Below are 19,732 nucleotides of genomic sequence, written 5' to 3'. Positions count from 1 at the left end.
TCTGCCTTTGGCTCAGGTCATGATTCCAGGGTTCTGGGATGGAGCCACACATAGGGCTCCCTGCTCAGTGGGGAGTCTGCTTCTCCCTGTCCCTCTGCCCCTCCCCCTAACTCGTGCTCTCTCTCGCTCGCTCTGCTCTCTCTCTCTCTCAAATAAATAATCTTAAAAAAAGAAAATAGTCTCAGCTGAGGTATAAAAAAAAAACCTATGAAAGATATAGTGTTCACAAATGGAATGTTGGAGGATGAGCGCATGCACACACGTGTTTATGTGCACATACAGCATATGCATATACATGTACATACACACACACACTATATATTCTGCCCAAATTAGCAGAAACCCACAGGCTTAAAAACCAAATCTGCTAAATCTGACCCAAACCATAGGTATTAAGCCCTATGGCTACTTCCTGCAAGCAGATGCATTACCTCTGTGACAAAGTCAATTGGGAGTTGCAAGTATAGGTAAATATCGCTACAGGCAGCTAGGATTCTGGTTTTTTTTTTTTTATACTTAAATGTAAAACTTAACTTATCACCTCAGGACACTGACCATGTTATATGATTTCTGCACAATACCAAGAATATCCTAGACACTAAAAAATACTATATTTACAACTTAAGCAGGAAAACAGAGGCTTGCTTCACAGTGGTTTAATATGAACAGAGTTGAATATGACATTGTCTGACAGAAGAATGAACAGTTTGCTGAATAAAAGCCCCGAGTCAGGATATATACACAGCAGAAATGGGGCCTCAGGCTTTCAGCACTTGTGCACAATGAAAGAAGAACTCTTTTAAAAAAAAGTCAATAACAGAGAATACAAATCAAAAAGGCAGCAACAACACCAACACTGGGGAGGTGGGAAAGGGAGCAGAGCCTCTCTCTAGGGGCTGCTCAGCCCCTGGTACAGGCTCAGCAGCTGGAGAGCTGATCTGTCTCAGGGAACGTCAACATTTAGAAGGACTCCAAATCCCATGTCAAAATGCAATCCTAATCTCTCTGATCAGGGTCTTGTCAGACTCTATAATCCTTTTCCCCAAGACCCTGCATAGAGAATTCCAATCCTTCCATGATGGACAGTCTAAGCAAAGAGTCCCCACTTTTGACATGACAACAGTTAACTTGCTCCCATCCCACCACTGGAGATAGATTATCGGGCCCCAGCAAACAAACCACTACCTCCCAGACAGAAGCCCAGGAAAGCTGCTTCAGACTCTAAGATTTGGGACATCCATACCCAGCTGTTATCTCTAGCTGAAATTCTGGGGATAATGCTGGAATTCCATGGAAAAGGAGTGCAGGCAGTTCAAAAACCCTGTGACCAAGCTGGGGAGGGCAGCGGCAACTCTTGCCCCTGAGCCCCATTCAAAAGCTCAAAGTGCTTAGAAGTCAGAGACTGTGTGGTTTGTTCATGTGCTTCTGCCCTATGGCAGCACTAAATGGGATGGGGGGAAGGGAGGATGGAAGGGGGAGGGTAGTGATGCCCTTCCCCACCACTGGGAGGTACCTAGAAAATGATCCACTCCCACCCTTTAGGGAGTTACCTGGCAGTGGTGAGTTGCCCCCACCCCTCAAGCCATCAAACCTGCAAAGCTAACCTATAAAGTACCAAGGGCTTGGGGAGGGAGAACTGCTGGCCCATACTGGCTCACCTCCTGATGAGCAAGAACAGGCAGCCAGAGTGGGGAGCCACAAAAGAGGGGCTAGACAACAAGAGTTCTCCTACTGCCCTATGGCTTTCTTCTGACTCTGAAGCAGCCATGATGAGGGGCCCAGAAAACCCACACGCCTTGCTCCACACAACAGACTGCTTAGACTCTAGGATTTACTGCCATGAAAAGCAACAAGGGAGAGAGAAAGTAACAAAAGAAACTGTTGAGAAAACTGGGAAGCAGGCCTAGAGAAAACAAGAACGTTTGGGTCTCTACCACCTTCCCCAAAAGGAAAAAGTTCATGCAGGTAGGAAATGCAGGGCTGTTCCCTGCTCAGCGTTCCTGGTTAAACCTAAGAGTAAGAAAATCCCCTGGACTTGCAGCATCAGTATGTATCCAAGTGCCCCACCAGCACAAGACCCGCCCCCCCAAAAAGATTAGCCTTCTGGCATGGGTAAATGCCCAAGAAATTGCCTTCCAGTCCAATCCCCCCACCCGCACCCCAAGCAAAGGGCATCTGCCTGTGGTTCCCACCTCTCCTTAGAGAAGAGGATCCTAGCAGAGTGCCCACGGTGTAGTCAGGTACCAAGGAACACAATGCCAGCCAGTCTATCGGGCCAGGGGATGGGCAGCCAACTTCAGATCAAAGAGAGAGAGAGAGGCTTAGTGTAAAAACCAATGTCATTTTCAGCAGGAAAGTAGAGGGCAAGTGGTGAGAGGGGCTCCTACTGGCGCACCTTCCCGGGGACGTAGTTCCTGTCAATTGCCTCCTCCTGCAGGAACATGTGTAGGCAGCGTTCGTTCTGAGCCAGTGGGTGCCCAGCAATTCTATAAAGAGACCAAGATGGTTATCAGTAGTATTTGGGATCAGAGAGAATTTGCAGAGCAATGGGGGTGTGGACAGGGGAGAAAGGGCCAGGGTAGCTCCTCCAGGGGTTCAAGCAAGTAGAGGACAGCAACGGGGCACCATTCTAACCCTAACATTATAGAGGAGAAGGGGGAGAGAGGGGTATGGTACAGCGAAATCCCCAAACACATCCGCCATGCGGTGCTTCCTCAGGCCCTGAGGCACAGGATCAGAATTCGGCTCAAAGGAACAGAGTTTTACTGGCCAGTGTCAGCTCACCGCACAACTGGCATCACATCTCGTTCCAGAAGAAGAGACAGACAAAGCGTAGAAAGACCATGATGGCAAAAGCCGCAAGAAGAGTCCCCAGGAACTTGGCTTACTTGTTAATAAACTGTTCGAGGCCCTGCCTCCTTTCTTCAATGAAGGACTCCTCAAAGATCCCTTCATCTCCTCGAAAAGGGAGCTGACGCTTCAAGGCTTTCCCAGGCAGTGGCGGTACTACAATCTGCAGGCAGATGCAAAATAGCAGCCACGTGAGAGAGGATGAAGAGGGTATGAGAGGGTGAAGCACTGTATATCCCATTTCCTATCAGGCAGGGTCTATCTTATCCCATGGCCAGCAACCTGCAAGAACTGAGGCCATAAGAACAGTCAAGATGGCTCAGGTCAAAAACGAACCCAACTGATTTTATGGAAGGACAGGTTTACCACCTCAAAAGAAAGGAAATAAACTCCAAACATTCCTCACTTTCTTTCACAATCCACCAGCATCCAGTAATTTAGCTAGGCCTTTCCTGACACTATACTGTACATTTTCAGCACCTACAGAGTTAAGCTGTATGACTTTCCTAGCCACTAATTCAAGTGATACTTTTTCTTTAAAATTTGTCCCGGACTTACCACTTTAAAGTTTCAAAGGGTATCACCCAGATCCAGTGTGTTGGGATTGGATAGTGTTCAGCTGCTCCACTGCCTTAAAATTTTATAGATTATGATCTCATGCCCTCTAAGCCCATGTAGATCTCCTCCTCCAAGGGTCCCACACAGGGAATGGGGTCATACCTTACTATCTCGCTCCAGCTCATTTTTTAGCCACTCAAAGTCACTGTAGCGTCGCCGTACACAGGACTCCTTCAGTTTGAAGATAGGTAGGTTTGTCTACAGGGAAGGAAAAATGAGAGACGAGAGATGGTAACTAATGTTCAGCCTGTGGTAGCCACCTGTCAGAACCACTTAGACAGGGCCCAGTGAAGAAATAACTCCTGCAAACCATGTTCCTATAACTCCTTTAAAATACCACCAGGTAAATACCGATCCTTACCACATCCAGCCTTGTCACAGTTGGAGATTAGAAGTCCCTTGCTGTTTAGAGTGTATCCTATAAATAAATTTGAAGTTGTATGCAAATATGTATGCACAAGGGGTTTCACTGTACTTTATTTGTAATAATTAGTAAATGTCCATCAATAGGTAATTGGTTAAATAAATTATGGTATGCCTATACAGTAGAATTACTGTATAGCTATGAAAAGAATGTGAAATATATATGAGCCAGTCTGGAAATATATTAAGCATTAAAATTAAGGTACAGAACAGTACATAGAGCTTGCCTCTATTTGTTGTTTTTTTTTTTCTATTTGGTTTTAAAAAGGGATATGTGGGGCGCCTGGGTGGCTCAGTTGTTAAGCATCTGCCTTCGGCTAGGGTCATGATCCCAGGGTCCTGGGATCGAGCCCCGCATCGGGCTCCCTGCTCGGCAGGAGGCCTGCTTCTCCCTCTCCCACTCCCCCTGCTTGTGTTCCCTCTCTCGCTGTGTCTCTCTCTCTCTGTCAAATAAAATCTTAAAAAAAATAAAAAGGGATATGTATATTTACCTAAAGAAAATAAAAACACTAATTCAAAAAGATACATGCACCCCTTCGTTTACTGAAGCATTATTTACAATAACGAAGAAATGGAAGCAACCCAAGTGTCCATCAAAAGACAAATGGATAAAGAAGATGTGCTACACACACACACACACACACACACAGGAATATTACTCAGCCATAAAAAAGGATGAGATCTTGCCAGTTGCAACAACATGGACTGACGTAGAGGGTATTATGCTAAGTGAAATGAGTCGGACAGAGAAAGACAAACATCATTTAATTCACTTATATGTGGAATCTAAAAAACAAAACAAACAAAAAGTAGAAACAGACCCATAAATATAGAGAACAAACTGTTGGTTGCCAGAGGGGAGGTGGGTGGAGGTATGGGCAAAATGGGTGAATGGGATGGGAGATACAGGCTTCCAGTTATGGAATGAGTAAGTCAGGAGGATAACAGCATAGGGAATATAGTCAATGGTATTGTAATAGTAGTGAATGGTGACAGATGGTAGCTACACTTGTGGTGAGCACAGCGTCATGTATAATCTTGTCAAATAACTATGTTGAACACCTGAAACCAATGTAACACTGCGTGTCAACTATACTTCAACTAAAAAGGGAATATGTGGGGCGCCTGGGTGGCTCAGTGTGTTGAGCATCCGACTCTTGATCTTGGCTCAGGTCTTGATCTCATAGTTATGAGTTTGAGCCCCGTGTTGGGCTCTGTGCTGGCTGTGGAGACTGTTTTAAAAAGGGGGGGGGGGACATGTATATGTGTATATATTTATAGTTATGAATAAAATGTTTATTCATAATAACAGTGATTGACTTTAGAGTATAAGACTAAACAACGGGAATGGGAAGGCCACATTCTTCATTGAACAATTTGAATTTATCACATGCACGTATTGTATTTTCAGTTGAAAAGTGAATTTAAGTTCCTGTAAAGAATAAGAGAAAAGCACCTCCAAGGTATGCCTTCCTCAGCTTTTCCCATCCAAATCCTCTCCGTTCTGCAAGTCCCAGATCAAGTCCCATTTCATCCAGGAAATCCTTTCTGAGAACACCAGCTTAATTTACTGGTCTTCCTCTCCTCTACACTCCTATAACATTCATACTTTAGTAGTGCCTGACACACTATTGTTTTATGTATCATGTTAGTCTTGCTACTTAGCTAAACTCTAATCTCATTGAAATCAGGAGCCATGACTACTTTTGCATCGCCCTAAATGCAGACTGCGAGTTACTCAGTAAATACTCAATTGATTAATAGAGGCCCCATGTATTTGTTTACCCTCTCCTGGTCTAGAAAGTACAGCAGAAATAGCAATTACATTAAGTTGGCTTACTATCGCCCGCTCCCTGACATAAATCAGCTTATTCCCACATCTTAATCATTAGGCTCTAATGGCGACATGAACTACCAACAAACAAAATGCCCTGATCCTCACTCTTGTCTACAGATTCTAAATAGAAATGGCCGACCACATGTATTAATACTGACTCTACTTCCCACCAGCCAATTCATATCAGCAGATGGAAATAAAAGGAACTAGTTTCTCTCCTTTCCCCACAACTGCCTCAGGGCAGGAAAAGAATATCTTCGAGCTATACTAGTGCTTCACACAGTCCTCACTACATCGTGCTTTTGGAAATTGTCTTTCCAGGATCCAGTTCTAGGAAGAGGTCATCAAAAGCTAAATAACTAACCAGCTTATATTAGTTACAACTCTACCCAGGATCAAGGTCCAAGGAATGTCAATAAGTTGAAGGAGAGTGAGATACAGGTAAAGTAGTATTTCATTACAACCTGTTCTTTAGGAGAATAAATAAAAAAACTGGAAACAGTGGTTTCTTTGGAAAAGGGAACCTCTAGAAGGGCAGAGGAAGGAAGACTTAAGTTTTTACAGTGTATCTTTTGAATTTTGTACCATGTGCATGTATTAACCATTCAAAATAAAACATTAAGAGCATTCCCAGAATCCTGCAAGAAATCTGCATGAGTATCAAATCATCGCATTATACACCTTAAACTTATACAATATTATATGTCAATAACATCTCAATAAAGCTGGGGGGGAATAATCTTGCAAGAAAAAAAGTGCTTTCGTATCACGTGATTCTAGGTTTCCACCAGACTTCATTACAAATAACGTGATCCCCAAACAGCAGAACCTTAACTAGTACAGAAGCAAACAGAAGGACCAAAGAAAAGGGGGAAAAATGCTGAGTAGATTCTTCCAAGACACAGTGAAACCACCCACTACCATTTTGTGGACTTCCTCCCTTGACTCACAAAAATCCTATTCTTCCCCTACCCCCACAGGATGATGACAATAATGACCTTTTATCTCAGCACCTAGCCATCTAAGGAAGGGGCTACTGTGTACTAAGTAAGATAGTCTCCTAGCTCCAACCTATAAATCATATGAGGAAGACAGGATTGTGTAGTACAGGATACAGAGAGTCCTTTGGCTCTGATCAACACAAAGTCAAGGGAAAGGAGAGAAGGAAACAAAGTTCAAGTCCACAGGACAACTGACATTTGAAAGTTCCACACACATCATGTGAAGTCACCAGGAAACCTCTCCAGACTCCTCATTTCTTAGGAGGGTGGGAGGGGGGAATTCTTTCCTGAGCAAAATAAAAGAGAACAGCTTCAGAAATATTTAACTACTATACGAAGAAAAAAAAGTCAGTGCCATCTGCTAATACCATACATGATGCCTAACTCCCAAAGCCCATTCTTTCAGTCTCATGCTTCCTATAATGCCTACCATGATCAACCACCTAAAATAGCAATTAAAAACCAATTATTTCGACTTTTCTCCAAAACTGAATTCAATTACAATATTAAAAGCCAAGCTAGCCATACAAATTAACATAAACAATACAAATTAACTCAAACCTACAGAACTAGGAACTGCCATCAACCCCATCATCACTGTACAATTAAAAATTGTGAAAAGGACGGATTAAAAGCTTAATGGTAAAAAAAAAAAATGGTACAAAAAATTTTGCACACTAAAGTTTTGCAACTAAGCACAGCCAAAGAGACTAAAGTGTAGTGGAAAGAGTATGATGGGCTTTGGGGTCAGACAGACCTGGGTTCAAATCCCAGCCCCACTTATTAGCTCTGTGTACTTGGGAAAGTTACTCAAACTGCATTCCTCCTCAGTTTCCTACCTGTAAAATGTCATTTTTGTAAGGATTTAGAAACTAAAACCTAGTTCAGTACATGGCACATAGTAGGCACTAGATGAACAGTCTCTGTTGTTATTAGAATGCCTTAAGACGAGAGCTATTTCAGGGCGCCTGGGTGGCTCTGTTGGTTAAGTGTCTTGACTCTTCTTGGTTCCGGCTCAGGTCATGATCTCAGCGTCTTGAGATCAAGCCCCAGGTCAGGCTCTACACTCAGCGTGGAGTCTGCTTGGGACTCTCTCTCCCTCTTCCTCTGCCCCTCCCCACTGGGCACCCACATGCTCTCTCTTTCTCTCTCTCAAATAAATAAATCTAAATAAATAAAGAGAGCTATTTCATTCATAGTCCCTAAGGCTCTTGGGTAATGCATGGAGACATTGCCTCTAAAACCCCACAGTAGAGAATCCTTACACTGAACAAGTTATGCCCAGTCTTCCTCAAGTAATTAAGTTTTCTACCACTAATTAGCAGTTCCCAGCTTTTATTGTATTTTCAGGGATCTAACTTCCATCCTTCCCCAAAGAGATGGTTCCAAGTAGTTCTTATAAAGGAGAGTTTTTTTCCAATCTTTGCTTCGATTTTCTTTCTTCAGTTTGGACTTGGCCAAACTTGGAATTTGGAGAGCATCATTTCTCAATTAAATTTCAAAGCCCAGGCAGGAGACACACTCTCATTTAATTCATTCATTCATTCAAAAATGAAAGCACATACACTCTTTTACGTCTTCAAATGCTGTTTGAGCAGCATGCTGTCCATAGAGAATATTCTGGCCCTCTAGTCTGAGAAAAAAACATAAGGAAAATTAGAAAATGGTTCTCCAACTTTTTTGCCTGTAACCACTTCAACTGGGCAAAAGAACCTGCAAACCACTACTGTATCCACACATTCCATCCTTGCAGTGTGGACTAAGAACTAGAGAATAAAGTCCTCTGCAGTGCACGTCGGAAGAAGCCACTCCTGAAATGTCATATATTAAATTAACCACAGACCTCGGTCTTAACCCAAAAAGTTAATCTAGAACAGAAAGGGCAAATGACCATATGTATACAGAAGCTCAAATGGGAGCCAATACTGAAACAAACATCCTGGATACTTCAAATCTAAAGGATCAGCACAGGATGAGAGCACCGACTGACAATCCACCAATCCCGGTGCAAGGCCAGGCTTCACCATGAGACACAGCATGTGGTACCTGAGAAAACTTAAGCACAAAACATTTCTCTTTCAGATGCTAATTTTACACAAGTCTGGGGAGCACTCAATCTCAAGGAGACTCCCTTTCTTACTTCTGCTCTACCAAGCCCACTATCTCCCTTTCCTGGAGTCTATCTCCCCTTTAATCCAGGCTTTGCTTAACTCCATCATCTCAGGGAGACCTCATTAGGAAGAAATCGGGGCGTCCTGCCCTCCCTCTTCAGACACTTCCCACAACCTAGTTTAGTTATGGGACCCAGAGATGTATCACCTTGGCTTTCCATCCCCCCAGCCCTCTGCCACTTTTCCTTCCCTCCTTCTGTCGCTACAGTCAGGATTCCTATTTCCTTTTATTCCTCACCGTAATCTTCTCCATCGTCCCCACCCTTATCCAGCCATGCTTCACTTCTTGCTCATAGGTACTTATTTTCCCTCGCCCCGTTCCGATGTCCCCCTCAGGAGTTTTCCGTATCCTAGGGCCACAACCTAGTCTGGAGACCTCTCTCCAAACCTATGAAGCCCCTAACCCCCAAATGACCCCTCCAAGCGTCTCGGCCAATGTTAGTCGTCCCCATGGCAGCCCCCCCCCCCCGTCCTCCCCGCCCAGCCGCCTGGTCCTCCCTCAGCTGTCTCCCTCACCCCGTGACTCACCCGCATGCGAACCTCATAGGTGGTGAAGCGCGCGCGGCCCACGCCCACCGTCTGTGGATTAAAGATGTCGATCTCCAGGAAGTTACTTGGCGGCCCGTAAGCGTCAGTCAGGTCCTGCGGCTTCGAGTTAAGGCGCCGAGTGTCAGCCACTGCCGTGTCCGACATCTTTCCGAAGGAGAGACCGGGACCGGGGAAGGGGGTGGGGGACAGAGGCCGGAGGCAGGAGCGCGCACAGCCCCTCCCGTTTGCAAAATAACCAGCCAACCCACAGACAGCTGCGCCGCGCACGCGCGCCCACGCACGCACGCACGCACGCACGCGCACGTTCCCCTGGCCCCGGGCCCGGCACCCTGAATAGCGGCCACGCTGAGGGTTGTGAGTCCCGTATATTGGAGGCCTCATTCAGGCTTCCGGGCGGTGTTTGTGGCCGCCCCGGAACCTGCATCTCCGATACGCAGCGCCCCGTATCCTGGAAGCACCACAGGCGGAATCCGCCAATCGTTGCTCCCCAAACCCAAGAAATGGTCTTATACCGTGTATCTATCGGCTGCGGGCACTGCCCCGCAAACTGGGACCTTGCAGTGATAGGCCGAAGCCCCGTGACCTGAATAAGTCAGGGTTTTGCGCGAAAATAGAAGGGTGTTCTCCGGAGGGTGGGGTTCCAACAATAATACTAAGAATCTAGAACGCAGCCCTGCCACTTGGTGCCACTGATGGTTTCAATTCGTTCCACATGCAACGGAGCATTCAGCACCACGGTGCCAGGGGAGCAGCAAGGGTGGGGTAAACGTGATTGCTCATTCTCACTTTTCAGGAAAATTGGGGTATATCTTCATCCTGCACTTGTTACCACATAAAGCTCACCCCAGGTGTACTCAGATATATTTCTTAGAAAATTGAGGGCATTTATTTCATACTTCTGCCTCTACTCTGCAGAACTCCATACTTGACATTGCTCGGAGGTTGCTTGCAGCCCATAATGGAGATAGAATACGTGTCTAAATGAGAAAATATCTATAGACAAATTGATATTTATGTGACTAATTTACGCATGGCCCACATGAAGGGTGGTGATTTTAGGTCATCCCTTCTCCCCCCTGCACCTGCCTCTTCAGCTATTTCCGATGTCACTGATGCCTGAAATCCTTTTTTTTTTTTTTTAAGATTTTATTTATTTATTTGACAGAGAGAGACACAGCCAGAGAGGGAACACAAGCAGGGGGAGTGGGAGAGGGAGAAGCAGACTTCCCGCCCAGCAGGGAGCCCGATGTGGGACTCGATCCCAGGACCCTGGGATCATGACCTGAGCCGAAGGCAGACGCTTAACGACTGAGCCACCCAGGCGCCCTGCCTGAAATCCTTTTGACAGAGTACGAGACCCTAGAATTTCACAGTTAGGTTATTTAATTCAATTTAACTGATAGCTACTAAGCAACCACTTATGTGCCAAGCACCATGCTAAACACTAAAGACCTAGAGTTGAATAAGGGAGTCTCTGCCCTCAAAGAGTTAACATTCTTTACTAAAAGAATGGGAGACAAGTAAATAAAACTAATGACAAATACAAAATAAGTGAGTGTTCCAAGCAGCACATAGGACATGAATAATTGGAGGAATTAGGGAAGGCTTCCTGGAGGAGGAAACATCTGAGTTTGACAGAAATGAAAAGGCATTAAGGGGGGCGCCTGGGTAGCTCAGTCGTTAAGTGTCTGCCTTCTGCTCAGGTCATGATCCTGGGGTCCTGGGATTGAGCCCCACATCAGGCTCTCTGCTCTGCGGGAAGCCTGCTTCTCCCTCTCCCACTCTCCCTGCTTGTGTTCCCTCTCTTGCTGTGTCTCTCTCGGTCAAATAAATAAATAAAATATTTTTTTTAAAAAGGCATAAAGGACAAATAGAAGTGGAAATGGGAAAAGGCAATCTCTTGCAGAGGGAATAGCATAAGCAAAGTCATCATGATAAGAAAGAGCATATTTTTAGGCAGGTGTCACCAACTCAGATTGCATAAAGAAAATGCCTTGAGAAGTAGACTGGCTGGGGACAGGCAATGACGGTGATCCTTCTTTATGAAGTGAAGGATCTCTGGCTTTATGAAGTAGGTGATAGGAAGCCACAGAAGGATTTTTTAAAATATTTATTTATTTATTTGAGAGAGAGCACATGAACACAAGTGGGGGGGCAGAGGGAGAGGGACAAGCAGGCTCCCCGCTGAGCAGGGAGCCCCACGTGGGACTCCATCCCAGGACTCTGGGATGGTGACCTGAGCCGAAGGCAGACGCTTAACTGACTGAGCCACCTAGGCATCCCTGATCATGTCTTTTTTCCTGTCAATAAAAATCCTTCAGTGTAGGGACACCTGGGTGGCTCAGTCGGTTAAGCGTCTGCCTTCGGCTCAGGTCATGATTCCCAGGGTCCTGGGATCGAGTCCCACATTGAGCTCCTCGCTCATCTGGGGAGCCTGCTTCTCCCTCTGCCTGTCGCTTTCTCTCTCTCTCTCTCTGACAAATAAATAAATAAATAAAATCTTTTTTTTATAAATAAAATCTTAAAAAAATAGACATGATCATATTTGTGTGTTAGAAGGATTATTTTTCAGGCAACATGGAAGATATATTTCAATTGAATGAGGCTAATTATGAGAGTATCAACAATATGATTTGGAATCAGGTGGTGATAGTGGGAATGAATGAAGAAAAGGAAAGAGATAGGACTGAGATTGAGGAAATAGGCCAAACTTGTGTCTGATTAAATATGGTGGTAGTATAGAATAGGGCTTAAGCATGTGAGCTAGGGACTTAAGCTGCCCGGGGTTTAAATCCCTGTTTCCTAGCTGTATGGCCTTGAGCAAGTTATCCAGTTTTCCTCATCTGTAAAATAGAAATGATAAGACTAAAAGCCACCTCTGGGGCTTTTGTGAGAATTAAATGAAACAAAATATGTGCGAATAGTAAGTGTTCAGTAACTATTTGCTATTATTACTATTTGAGGGGAGGGGAAAGAAAATGAAAATGACTTCTAGGTTTCTGATTTAGGTAACTAGGTGGATGCTGGTACCACCGATCAAAACTGGAATTACAGAAAGAAGAGTAAGTTTGGGAGGGAAGACCAAGTTCCATTTAGAAAAACCTGGGGTGTCTGTAGGACACCCAGGTGGAGATGTCTAGCAGGCAGCTGGAAATACTGGCCTGGAGCTCGAGGGTGGGGCAAGAGTTAGAGATAGAGATTTGGGAGTCATTAGCATATAATGCAGAAAGAAAAATGTGAAGAGGCAAGGGCAGAAGATTTAAAAATTGGTGAAAGCGGGGGTGCCTAGGTGGCTCAGTGCGTTAAGCGTCTGCCTTCTGCTCAGGTCATGATCCCAGGGTCCTGGGATGGAGCCCCACATCAGGCTCCCTGCTCAGCAGGAAGTCTGCTTCTCCCTTTCACTCTCCCTCTGTGTTCTCTCTCTCTCTCAAGTAAATATATAAAATCTTTTTTAAAATTGGTGAAAGCAGGCAGTGTTGATGAGAGTGTAAATCCATGCAATTTTTCTGGGAGGCACATTGGCAGTAGGAATTAAAAAAAAACTTTGACCTCAAGAAACTTGTAATACTGGTTGTCTCTGGAGAACAGGAGTCAGGGACGGCAGAGAGAGTTGTTTTTCATTTTCATTGCATTTGTGTTTAAGTACTTTTGTATTTTAAAAAGTTGTAATGTTATTTACGGAAATTGTTGACTCAAAAACTTCACTTCCAATAATTTATCCTGAGAAAATAATCAGTGACATAAAGATACCAGTATATGAAGCTTATCTTTAAGAGTAAATAATTGTCCATTTTATGCAATGCAATATTTTTGTAGCCATGTATTTCCAACTTGCAAATGGGTTTATATGGCGAGTCTCACATAGGAGTAGTGGGTCCTATATTTTACAGACTTTGTGTCTCAGTCACTTCCTGCATAAAACACAGTCTTGTATAAATGGCCAAATTCAGGGTTCTCTTTTGTATCCATTTAAAATGATGTTTTATACTCATTGATATGGAATGGTGCCCACGAAAAAGTGAAGAAAACTGGTAGAATATATTGTAATGTGATACCATTTGTATTACTGGATACGATATATATAATTCTTAAAGACTGGAAGGATATAAATCAAAATGTTAGCAGTGGTTACCTCTGTGCGGTGAGGTTTCAGTTGGAATTTATGTTTTTATTTCTAATTTTCTAAAGGGTCTGATTTTTACATAATGAACATATATTCTTTTTTTAAGCAGAAAAAAGAATTTCATTTGGGAAAAATATTAAAGGGCAGGCACAGGAAGAGAAGCTCGTGAAGGAGACCAGGAAGAAGTAGTCTGAGAGGTAGAAAGAGAACCAGGAGACAATAGTGATCTGAAGGGGAGGGATAAGAAATTTTCCAAAAGGAGCAAGCAAGTAGTTACCAGCATTTAATACAGTGCAACGGTCAAATAATATAAGGCCTGGGAGCTGTCCACTAAATACGACAATTGCTTAAATGAGAGAAGTTTCAGTAGAGCACAAGGCATAGAGCCCAGATGGCTTTGGACTGAGAATCCGATCAGAGCTGGAGAAGTGGAAACATTTAGTAGAGACTCTTCTTTTGAGAAGCTGGCCTAAGAAAGAAATGTGGTAGCTAGAGGGCAATGCACTGTCAAGAAAGGGTTTGTTTAAAGGCAGAAGAGACTTGAGTATGTTTAACAGCTGGGGGATAGGGATTTCATAGTAAAGTGGGAAGTTGAAAATACAGGTAAGTGAAGGGATAAGGCTTAAAATCAAATAGCCCTAGGAGACTTGTACAAGTTCATAATGAGGTGTAAATACATGGTCTTTTTTTTTTTTTTTAAAGAAAAAGATTTGATGGCGGGGAGAGGAGAAGGTCCTGGGCTAATTAAATCCTTTGCAGTAATAACAGATAACAGCTGTTACCAGCTGGCGTGCGAGCGCACGTGAGCGCGCGCGCACACACAATTTTTTGCTTTTCGTGAGGGGCACAGAGCTTCACAGTTACCAAGTGATGTTGAACAAGGCACAGTTATCCTCTGTACCTCAATTATCACACCAAGAAAAAAAATAGCCCAGTCAAATGTCTTGGCAAACAGGTGACATGAAAACTCAATGTGAGCAATACCCATTTTTCTCTCTCTTGGGTTTCCTTGACCACACTCATTCTTTGCCAGACGGAGTCCAGAGTTGGGGGTGGGGAACACAAAAGACAGAGATTTAGGATCCTTAAATTGGAAGGAATCTCATTAGTTCATCCTCTTACCCATGAGGAATACTGTACCTTAAAACCCCTATCCATCTTCCTGCTCGGAAATTTTTCCAAAGGGAGATTGCACAATCTCCAAGTCTGTGTTATGCAATCATACTGACAAGAAGTTCTCTCTAGTCTTTATTCAGACTGTCCGGAGGAAACGGCAACTCAAAAGCCCTTATAATTCGGGGTGTTTGTGTTCTTGGGAACACGGGTCTGGAACTGCAAGGAGGGCGTAGGGGTAAGGTCTGGGTGTAAAAGAAGTAATGCAGTGAGGAAAACCAGAGAACAGCCCTCATGACGCACAATTTGTACTTCAGGGAATGTGGATCCAGAGTTTAGCCTTTCTGTAGAGCCCTGCTCTCTTTCCACACACACCTATCTAGCTGCCTACTAGCATTATTGACTTCTCCCCTTCCAGAAGTTCATTTAACCCTAAGTTCACCTGGCACCTCCCTAAGGGCTAAGTCTCTATTTTAAATCCCTTCTGAAAGTTGTCAGTTCCCTCCCTATGTTGACAAAAGAAGTGTCCTTTAAATACTCAGCTTGTCTACTTAAGTTGGTTGATTGTATTTACTTTACTAAAATCTCTCTGGATCGCCTAGGGGTGAGGGCAATTTGGGGAAAAAGTGATGAGGCCTGAGTGTGTGAGCATCTATGCAGGTTTATCCAGGGTCGCCCAAGACCTAACTCTAGCCGACATGGGTCTGTCCTCCAGCTTCTGTACAGATGCTTGTTAATTATCTAATGAATTATCCAACAACAATAAGACCTGGAAAGATCATCGTGTTGTGGCTAGTTAGCCTTCTTCCCTTAATAAAAGCTAACATTTATCGAACACTTACTGCCAGACACTCTTTTATGTACTTTAGATACCTTAACTCTTATAATCCTCAAAACAAGCTTATGACATAGGTGCTATCTTTATATCTGCATTTTATTGATGATGCACAGATTAAGGAACTTGCCCAAAATCACACAGCTAATAAGTGGTAAAGCTAGGACTTGAACCCAGACAGCCTGGTTTTGGAGCCCAGGTCTTTAACCAGCCTCTCAAAGAAGATTCTTTTAGCCCTGTATGGCACCACAAAGGGAATAATATGAAAAAAAAAAAAAAACTAGAAAAGGAAAAAGGAGAGAAAGAAAAAAAGTGCATATGGTGGGAAGGGGTAAAATGTCACTAACAACTGCTCAATAACATTCTGGTGTAAGCTGCTGCCTTACTCCTGCCTAGATGTTGTTCTTCATCTGTTTGGTCTTTAGCCTGAAACTTTTTGTGTTGAATTCTATTTTCTTAATAACTATGAGAACTTCAAGCCTATTTAATTCCTGCCCATCCTTCAAAGCCAAGTGCAGGTCCTACCTCCTCCATAAAGCCTCCTTACTGTCCAGTCTACAGTAAATTTTAAAATTTTTACAGACTTATTTTTTTTACAGACTTATTGTCTGTAATGTTCATTTGGCTCTGAGTCACATTCTTAATTAGTCTTGTGTGCATTTATGTCTCATCTTACCAACCATACTGTAAACTCCCTAAGGGAAGAGACTTCTACTTCTCTTGTATCTTGCATCCCCCATAATGTCTAGCACGGTGTCTTGCAACTAATAGACACAGTAAATATTTGTTGATTGACTGAATGATTGAAAAATGTCAGAGTCTGTATCAAATCTTGGTTAACCTATGCACCATTTAGTGAAGAGCTATGCACTTAATGTGTACTCAGTAAACATTAACAGTGATTACAAAATCATTCAAGAAGTCTTTATGGAGTTTCTACAACGTGTAGAGAACAGTGCTGTGAGGACAGAAATGAAATAAAGGAACACAGCTTCTACCTTCAAAGAGTTTAGTTTTCTCTTACTACCTCAATGCATACTATCTCCCTTCTCTGAATTCCCGCTGCATTTGAAGTCAGGATTAGTGATCACTCACTTGTTGTCTCCCCCAATTCATTTGTGAGCTCCTTGAAGGAAATGTATAGCACTGTGCTGGGAACATAATAGAATCACAGAATTGAAAGGGACATTAGAGCTTTCCTATTGTCAAACTTCCCATCCAGCACAAGAACCCCTTTTGCAACAGCCCTGATCCAGCTTTTATTTAATCATATGCTTCCAGTATCAGGAATTAACCTATATAGGAAACACAGGAGGAAGATCAGTTTCAGGGGCTAGATAATGAGTTGGATTTTTGACTACGTGCAGCCTAATGGGATTGTTAGGCAACCAGGTGGAGACAAATAGCTGAAATTCAAGTCTCAATCTCAGGAGAGAGGTCAGGGCTGAAGATAGAGATTTAGGAGTCTTGGCATGCATGTACATTGCAGTTGAAACACTAAGATTGAGTAAGACTGCCAAGGACAAGAGAAGAAAGGCACCAAGGACAAAGTCTCTGAGAATTCCTCTACCTGGAAAATGAGAGGAAAAATCAATGAGGTGGAAGAACTGGAAGACAAAGGAGAGAGTTGTAAGGAGAGGCTGGTCACCAGAGTCAACGGAGGATGGAGCAATGAAGTTGGAGAGGATAAGACTGAGATACATTTATTTGATCTGGTAATTAAGAAAAGAGACCTTTGGGGTGCCTGGGTGGCTCAGCCGGTTAAGCATCTGCCTTCGACTCAGGTCATGATCCCAGAGTCCTGGGATCAAGCCCCATGACCAGTGAGTGGCTCCTTGCTCGGCAGGGAACTTGCTTCTCCCTCTCTCTCTGCCTGCTGCTCCCCCTGCTTGTGCGCTCTCTCTCTCTCTCTGTCAAATAAATAAATAAAATCTTTAAAAAAAAATAGATAGACCTTTGATAACCCTAAAGAGAGCAGTCTTAGTGAAGTAGGTTCTATTTTTACTTACTCTTGTTGCTCCTAATGCCTGGCTTAATGCATATTTGTTGAATAACCGAATGAATAGATGGATGAGTTGTAGTTCCTGCCAAAAACAGGAGGTGATGGGAAAAAGAGAAAAAGTAAACAAGTTACCCCGTTTTTCCCTGAAGAGGAGTGATAATTTAGAGAAATGTTAAGGTGAAAAAGAGAGAAGGTGAGGGCTATGATTTTCCCCCCAAAATATGAAGTAAGCTCATCTGAGAATCACAGATTCCATTCTCAGTTTGATGGAGTAAACTCTCAACAGATAGCAACTATAAACTCTGAATAAAACACACACACACACACACACACACACACACACACACACACACACACCTGAAAATTCCAGATAGTGAGCAAAGGCAGGCAGTTATTGGAGGGAGGTTGGAACAAGGGAACAGCATAGGACAAGTTTCCCATTTTTATGGCTTTAGCCTGAGGGCAGACAGCAGTCACCAGCCACACCACTAAAACTATATTAGGAAACCCTCATTTTTCTAGCCTGAAGAACCAGAGGACTGGGCCTGGGGCAACCACAGTGTCTAGGAAGTGAGGGGATATTTCAGAAAGAGATCCTGAGAAAAGGAGCCCTAAATTATCTGTATGAATTCTTCCTAAGACTTATCCTGAACCACACATGCATAGATAGGGCAGGCTCAAAGCAACTTCTATCTACAACTAACATGAACAGAACTGATATTTGAGCTGCCACCCGTGACAGGCAAGGCAGAGTTTTCAGTTAGGATCTAACCAGGCTAATTGCCTGCTGAAACAAATATATCCACACTCTTCAGAGGAATGTAACAGAATCCAGAGTCTCCACAACATAACATTCACAAAGTCCTGGAAACCCTGTAAAATCACTCAATATATAAAGAATCAGGAAAATGTGACCCATTCTCAGGGAAAAGATAATTGATGGAAGCTCACCTGGAGATGATAATGCTTGATGAGGAGAGAAAAATACCCCAGTGATGAATGAAAAGATAGGAAACCTCAGCAGAAAAATAGAAAATATAAAAAAGGACTGAATGGAAATTCTAGAACTGAAAAACACAATATCTGAAATAAAAAACTAACTAGATGGACTTAAAAGCAGAGTTAGATAACAGAGGAAAGAGTCAGTGAACTTGAAGATATAGTAATAGAAAGTATCTAACCTGAAGATGAGAGAGGATTGAAAAAAAGTGCACGGAGCCTTACAGACCTGTGGCACAACATAAGAGGTTTCAAATATGTATGATTAGAGTCCCTGAAGAAGGGGAAAGAGAGAATGGGGTCAGAAACATTATTAGAAGAAATAATGGTTGAATACTTCCCAAATTTGGCAAAACAAAACAAAAACAAAAACACCCATATACATTTACAGATTCAAGCTCAGCAAAGCCCCAATAGGATAAATATGGAGAAAACTGCACCTATGTGTAACATAGTCAAGCTGCTGAATAACCAAAGATCATGAGAAAATCTTGAAAGCAGTGAGAGAGAAAAAATGCATACTTTAATCATTATAATGATTCCAATAGCAATGGACATAATCATTATTATGATTCCAATAGCAATGGACTTCTCAGAAACTATGGATGCTAGAAGACAGTAGAAAACATCTGTAAGTCGCTGCGGGAAAAATCACTGTCAACCACAATTCTATGTTCAGTAAAAACATTCTTCAAGGACAAAGGCAAAATAAAGACATCTTCAGGTAAAAGAGAGTCTGTCTCATGCTCATAAGCCTTTATTCTTGGTGTTCCCTGTGTCTAGAACACACAGTTTCTGCCCCAGTCCCTTCCCTATCTTCAGCTTGCCTCACAGAATCCATCCTGGTCCCCCAAGTCCAAGTTTGATGCCCCTCTTTTTTTATACACCTATAGCCCCTCATATTTCCCCAATTTTAGTATTTATCCTGCTGTACGTAATTGCTTGTTTAATTGCCTGTGAACTCCACTAGACTATGTGCTTCGTGAGGGCAAGCATTTTGTTTTTCTGTCCCTGGCATGGAATAGGCCCTCAATTAGTATTTATTGAATAAAGGGAAAAAAAAGTCTGATTCCAAAGAATTTTTTTCTACCACATGAGGCTGTTATCGTGGAGAGAAAGGTCCTGACACTACTATAAGATTCACTATTACTGTACTCTCTTAAACTTTACAGGGAAATATACTGTTCTCTGAAAAACTGCAGCTCTCATTG

At 43.1% G+C, this 19,732-nt stretch overlaps 1 protein-coding gene across 2 annotated transcripts; it reads right to left on the bottom strand.

Moving 5' to 3' along the window:
- Positions 1-641: 641 nt before the first annotated feature.
- SNX12 (sorting nexin 12) lies at positions 642-9,705 on the bottom strand. 2 transcript variants are annotated; one of them, XM_028092112.2, is made up of 4 exons: positions 9,429-9,705; positions 3,571-3,666; positions 2,889-3,013; positions 642-2,486 (listed from the first exon to the last, which is right to left on the bottom strand). In XM_028092112.2, the coding sequence occupies exons 1-4, from the start codon at positions 9,591-9,593 to the stop codon at positions 2,384-2,386; spliced, it is 489 nt and encodes a 162-aa protein (XP_027947913.1). In that variant the 5' UTR covers positions 9,594-9,705; the 3' UTR covers positions 642-2,383. The 2 variants fall into 2 exon arrangements, with proteins under 2 accessions (XP_027947913.1, XP_027947914.1); XM_028092113.1 differs by having other exon boundaries at positions 9,441-9,705.
- Between the last annotated feature and the right edge of the window lie 10,027 nt (positions 9,706-19,732).

This window comes from Eumetopias jubatus, unplaced genomic scaffold (genome assembly GCF_037043125.1).
Source record: "Eumetopias jubatus isolate StellerSeaLion01/CBP00866 unplaced genomic scaffold, mEumJub1_p1.0 scaffold_11, whole genome shotgun sequence".
Taxonomy (NCBI): Eukaryota; Metazoa; Chordata; class Mammalia; order Carnivora; family Otariidae; genus Eumetopias; species Eumetopias jubatus.
This window is presented reverse-complemented; position numbering and strand designations above follow the sequence as displayed.